At 42.6% G+C, this 6035-nt stretch overlaps 1 protein-coding gene across 2 annotated transcripts in view; it reads left to right on the forward strand.

The window, feature by feature from the left end:
* Positions 1–6035, forward strand: part of Socs7 (suppressor of cytokine signaling 7) — a 45425-nt gene that overhangs the window by 17984 nt on the left and 21406 nt on the right. For both annotated transcript variants that reach the window (XM_008845261.3, XM_029569449.1), the window contains one exon: positions 5616–5744. In XM_008845261.3, the coding sequence (XP_008843483.2) occupies positions 5616–5744 (129 nt within the window). The remainder of the gene's footprint in view (positions 1–5615; positions 5745–6035) is intronic.

The following is a 6035-nucleotide window of genomic DNA, read 5'->3' on the forward strand; positions in this document are numbered from 1 at the left end:
CTCCGTCCCTCCCTCCTTTCTTCATTCCTCTTTCAGATAGGGTCTCCCTGTAGCCCCAACCGGCTTGGAACTCACTATGTAGACCAGGGTGACCTCAATCTCACGGAGAATCTGCTTGCCTCTGCCTCCCTAGTGCTGGAATTAAAGCCATACACCACCAAACCTGGCTTCTTCTATTTTTATTTTATTTATTTATTTATTTATTTATTTATTTATTTATTTATTTTATGTGTATGCATGTATTGCCTGCATGTAGGTAAGTGCACCCATATCATACAATACCCACAGAGGTCAGAAGAGGCTGTCAGATCCCCTGGGACAGAGTTATGGATAGTTAGCTGCCATGTGGGTACTGGGATTTGAACACGGGTCTTCTGTAAGAACAACCATTGTTCTTAACCTCTGAGCCATCTCTCCAGCCCTAAGACTTCTTCTATTTTTAAAAAAATTTGTGTGTGTGTTATGATGTGTGTGAGTGTAGGAATGAGCATGTCATGGCGTGCATGTAGAGGTCAGAGGACATCCTTGAATGTTGGTTATTGCCTTGCTTTCTACCTTGTTTGTTACAGGATCTCTTGTTCACTGGTGCTGCATACACTAGTCTCCTTGGCCCCAAAGCTTCTGGAGACTTTCCTGTTTCTTCTTTCTGTCTTGCCATAGGCGTTTTGGGATTATTAAAGATATATGCTACCACATATTTACATGGGTTTTCAGGATCCAAACTCAGGTTTTCACTCTTGAACAGCAAGTACTTTAGCCACTGAGCATCTCCTCATCCCTTGTTTTTGTATTGTTTTGAGACAGGCTGTCATGTAGCTCAGGCTTACTTTGAACTCGCTATATAGCCAAGACTGACAAAATTCTTGATCCTCTGGTGCTGGGATTACAGGCATGTGCCACCATACCCATTTTAAAGCCCAGCTCCTTAAATTTTGGGTTGCAACTTCATGTGGGGCTGTATTCCTGAATATGGGTGTTATGAAATATTTGGCAACATGGACATGGTGGTGCATGCCTTTAATCCTAGCACTTGGGAGGCAGAGGCAGATGGATCTCTGAGTTTGAGGTCATCCTGGTCTATATAGCGAGTTCCAGGCCAGCTGGGGCTATAGAGAGACCCTGTATCAAAAAGACAAAAAAAAAAAAAGGAGAAGAAAATATTTGGCAATAATTGCCAGGTGTGGTGGTGTACACCTTTGATCCCAGTAGTCAGGAGACAGAGGCAGATAGAGTTCTGTGCGATTGAGGCCAGCCTGGTCTACATAGAGAGTTCCAGGCCAGCTGGGGCTCCAGGGAGACCCTGTCTCAAGAAATAAAACAAAACAAATTGCAATAATTAAAGGTTTCTGACCCAGCTGGGTGTGGTGGCGCACGCCTGTGGTCCCAGCGCTTGTGAGGCAGAGGCATGTAGTTCAAGGCCAGCCTGGTCTACATAAGTGAGTTCCAGGACAGCTGGGGCTACAGGGAGACCCTGTTTCAAAAAGACAAAAAAAAAAAAAAGCATATCCATCTTAGTATGCAGATTTCTGTTTTTGTTAATAAGTGGTAAAATTTTATGTATACCAAAGAATTGTTTTAAAATGAAGTTGCAATGTATTTTTAGTAAATATTTGATCTGTATACTTTTTTTTTTTTGTTTTGTCTTTTTGAGACAAGGTCTCCCTGTAGCCCCAGCTGTCTTGGAACTCACTATGTAGACCAGGCTGGCCTTGAACTCACAGAGATCCTCCTGCCTCTGCCTCCCAAGTGCTGGGACTACAGGCAGGCGCCACCACGCCCAGCATATATACCTATTTTATATACTTACACACCTGGGGTTATACATAAAATTTCTCAGGCAAAAAAAGATCACGTTTGGAAAAAGTTTAAGTTTAAGAAGCTCTAAATGGGCTGGAGAGATGGCTCAGTGGTTAAGAACACTGGTTGTTCTTGCAGAAGACCCGGGTTCAAATTCCAGCACCTACATGGCTGCTAACAGCTGTGTGTAACTCCAGTTCCAGGGGATCCCACAGCCTCTTCTGTCTTCCACGGGCCTTGCATGACACGGGTGCACTTATCTACATGTAGGCAATACACGCATACACATGAAATAAAAATAATAAATTAATATATATATAAAAAAAAAGATGCCCTAAATTAGATATCTGTTGTATGCTTGTGGTGCTGGTGGTACTGGTGGTGGTGAGGTGTGAGGCTGCTACCTATTTTCCTGCTGTTCCTAAAAACCAAAATCACAAAACAAAGCATTTCAGAGTGAAGTATTTTTTTAACCTAATTAAAATAGTACATGACTTAGGCTATGGGTTGGTGAATAAATACTTGATCATTAAGCATCCTGGTAGGTGAGATGCCAAGAGAGAGCTCTCAAATAGTTCTCCAATTACCTTTTTATTTAAAGGGCCTTTTCTTCTTGAGTGAATGGGGTTTTTAGTAGAAACCTTACTTCTGTTGCCTGTTTGCAGCGGAACATTTGTCCTCATAGTTGTCAGTGATACTGGAAGAATCACTCAAGAAACTCGAGTCTACAGTTCTCTGCAGTGATTGGCTGACCTTCCTGTGTGTCCTTTTTGTGGATGGTCCTTTTGGAGCTTAGTGTTTTAGTTTTTGGAACTTTTTGTTGTGGTTTATTTATTTTTATATTTTATTTATTGTTTTTATTTTATGTGTATGTGTGTATTGCCTGCATGTAGGTAAGTGCACTTGTGTTGTGCAGTGCCCTTGGGGGACAGAAGAGGCTGTCAGATCTCCTGGAGCTGGAGTTACTGACAGTTGTTAGCTGCCATGTGGGTGCTGAGATTCGAACCCAGGTCTTCTGCAAGAACAGTCAGTGTTCTTAACCACTGAGCCATCTCTCCAGCCCCGTGGTTTATTTTTTTAAGTCACGGGTTCAGATTTCCTTTTACCTTTGGGACTCTGGAGCTTGCAACATGTTGGGGTGTGGGATTTTCAAGAAGGGAAGACTTATTTCTATTTTTCTACTGTGAATACTGGAAAACTTAGATCATCTGAGATCATTTAAACTTGCTTTTGCCATGGTAGCTAACTCTTATGTTCTTTATAGTAGTTTTTATAGTTCTTTATGTGTGTGTCTTTGTTATGCAGTATATATATTTAGCATTTTTAAAATATAAATGGTAGTATATCATTTAAAGAACTGTAAAAGAAAATCTTTTTTTTTTTCTGATTTTAATTTTTGTTTTCTTTTTGTTTTTGAGACAGGATCTCCCTGTAGCCCCAGCTGGCCTGGAACTCACTATAGAGACCAGTCTATTCTCAATCTCACAGAGATCTGCCTGCCTCTGCCTCCTGAGTGCTGGGATTAAAGGCATACATCACCACACCCAGTTTTATTTTTTGTATTTTATGTGTATGAGTGTTTTGCCCTAATGTATGTAAGTACACCATGTGCATGCAGTGCCTGCAGAAGCTAGAAGAGAGCTTTGGATCCTTAAAAACTAGAGTTAATTGATGGTTCTGAGCTGCCATGTGGGTGCTGGGGACTGAACCCAGGTTCTTTTTTTTTTTTTATTATTATTTTATGTGTATGAGTGTATTGCCTGCATGTGTGTAAGTGCACCTGTGTTATTCAATGCCCATAGAATCAGAAGTGGGCATTGAATTCCCCTGGAACTGGAGTTACAGACAGTTGTTAGCTACCATGTGGGTGCTGGGAATTGAGCTGTCTCTCTAGCCCTCTGAACCCAGGTTCTCTACAAGAACAGCAAGTGCTCTTAACCACTGAGCCGTTTCTCCAGCCCCCTGCCCTTTTTTTTGTGTAGGGGGGAGGATAAAGTCTTAATATGTTTCAGTCTGACCTGGAGCTCTCTATGTAGTCCAGGCTGGCCTCAAACTCAGGACATTGCTTCCTGTCTCAGCCTCCCAGGTGCTGGAGTTACAGGTTTGAACCAACATGCCCAGCCTGAATTGAATTTATTATTAATAAAAACCTGCTAATAACAGGACTCTCAGTGGTTAAGAGCACTGACTGTTCTTGCAGAAGACCCAGGTGGGTTTGATTCCCAGCACCCACATGGTGGCTACAACCTGTCCTTAACTCTGGTTCCAGGGGAATCCAATGCCCTCTTCTGACCTCTGAGGCATTGCAAGATGTGGGTGAACTCATATACATGCAGGCAATACACTTATACACATAAAATAAAAATAATAAAATATATTTTTTAAAAACCTGAAAAACAAAAAAAAAACCCTGCTAATACCTAATTTATGTCTTACTAAAGCAACATCTCTCTTCCCATTAATTATGGGATACTCAGGAACTGGTGGCTTCAGGGAACTTGAATCCAGGTTGCCTACAAACTGCCCCCGCAAAAGTGAGATTCTGATAAATGTTCAAATCTAGGTTGACGAGATGGCTCAGTGGATAAGGCACTTTCTGCCAAGCCTGACAATCTGAGTTTGATCTCTGGGGCTTACAGTAGAAGGAGAGAACCAAATTTTGCAAATTGTTTTCTGTGTGTGCTGCACCATGCAGGCACCCACACATATACATAGCATGCACACAAAATAAGCAATTTTTTTTTTTTTTTTTGAGACAGAATCTCACTATGTATCTCTGACTGGCCTGGAACTTAGAGATCCACTTGAATTACTACCTCCTGAGTGTTGGGATTAAAAGCATATGTTACCACACCCAGCAAAATAAATAATTTTTACATTGTTTTTTATTTTGTTTTGTTTTATTTTCTTTGAGACAGGGTCTCCCTATAGCCCCAACTGGCCTGGGGCTGCCTATGTAGACCAGGCTGGTCTCCATCTCACAGAGACCCACCAGTCTCTGCCTCCCAAGTGCTGAAATTAAAGGCATGGGCCACCACACCTGGTTAAAATAATTTTTTAAAAAATAAACTGTTAGCCAGGCGTGGTAGCACACGCCTTTAATCCCAGCACTCGGGAGGCAGAGGCAGGAGGATCTCTGTGATTTCAAGGCCAGCCTGGTCTACATAGTGAGTTCCAGGACAGCTTGGGCTACAGGGAGACCCTGTCTCAAAAAGACCAAAAAAAAGAAAAGAAAAACTGTTGGAGGCTGGTGAGATGGCTCAGCGGCAGTTGAGAGCACTGACTTCTCTTGCAGAGGACCCAGGTTCGATTCCCAGCACCCACATGGCAGCTATGAACTGTCCTTAACTCCAGTTCCAGGGGAATCTGAAGCCCTCTTCTGACCTCCGCAGCATTGCACAACACGGGTGCACTCACATACATGCAGGCGATACACTCATAGACATAAAAAAATAAAATGTTCATTAAAACTTTTAAAATGGCCAGGCATGGTGGCATACACCTTTAATCCCAGCACTTGGGAGGCAGAGGCAGGTGGAGCTCTGTGAATTCGAGGCCAGCCTGGTCTACATAGCAAGTTCCAGGCCAGCTGGGGCTACAGGGAGACCCTGTCCTAAAAAGACCAAAAAAAAAAATTAAACTTTTCAAACCATCCTCTCAGGTCTTTGGGGTTTTTTGGAGACAGAGTTTTGCTGTATAATCCAGTCTTCCCTCAAATTCATCTTTCTGCTTCAGACTCATGGATGCTGGGATTATAGGGATGTGCTACATTCCACCAAAGCAGGTTTTTAAATTTTACTCTTAATTTTCCATTTCAGGAACCTTCAGCCTATGGTGCCATCCCAAGTTTGAGGATCGCTGTCAGTCTGTGGTAGAGTTCATTAAGAGAGCCATCATGCACTCCAAGAATGGAAAGTTCCTCTATTTCTTAAGATCCAGGGTACCAGGTAAAGCTATAGTTAAAGTAATTATTATTGCCCTTTTTTGGGGGGGTCTTTTTGAGACAGGGTCTCCCTGTAGCCCCAACTATCCTGGAACTCACTATGTAGACCAGGCTGGCCTTGAACTCACAACGGTCCACCTGCCTCTGCCTCCCGAGTGCTGGGATTAAAGGTGTGCGCCACCACACCCGGCTTATTATTTTTATCTTTATGTGTATGAGTGTATTGTCTGCATGTATGTAAGTGCACCTGTGTTGTGCAGTGCCTGCAGACGACAGAAGAGGGTGTTAAGTTCTC

Source organism: Nannospalax galili, unplaced genomic scaffold (genome assembly GCF_000622305.1).
Source record: "Nannospalax galili isolate Female #2095 unplaced genomic scaffold, S.galili_v1.0 scaffold1382, whole genome shotgun sequence".
NCBI lineage: Eukaryota > Metazoa > Chordata > Mammalia > Rodentia > Spalacidae > Nannospalax > Nannospalax galili.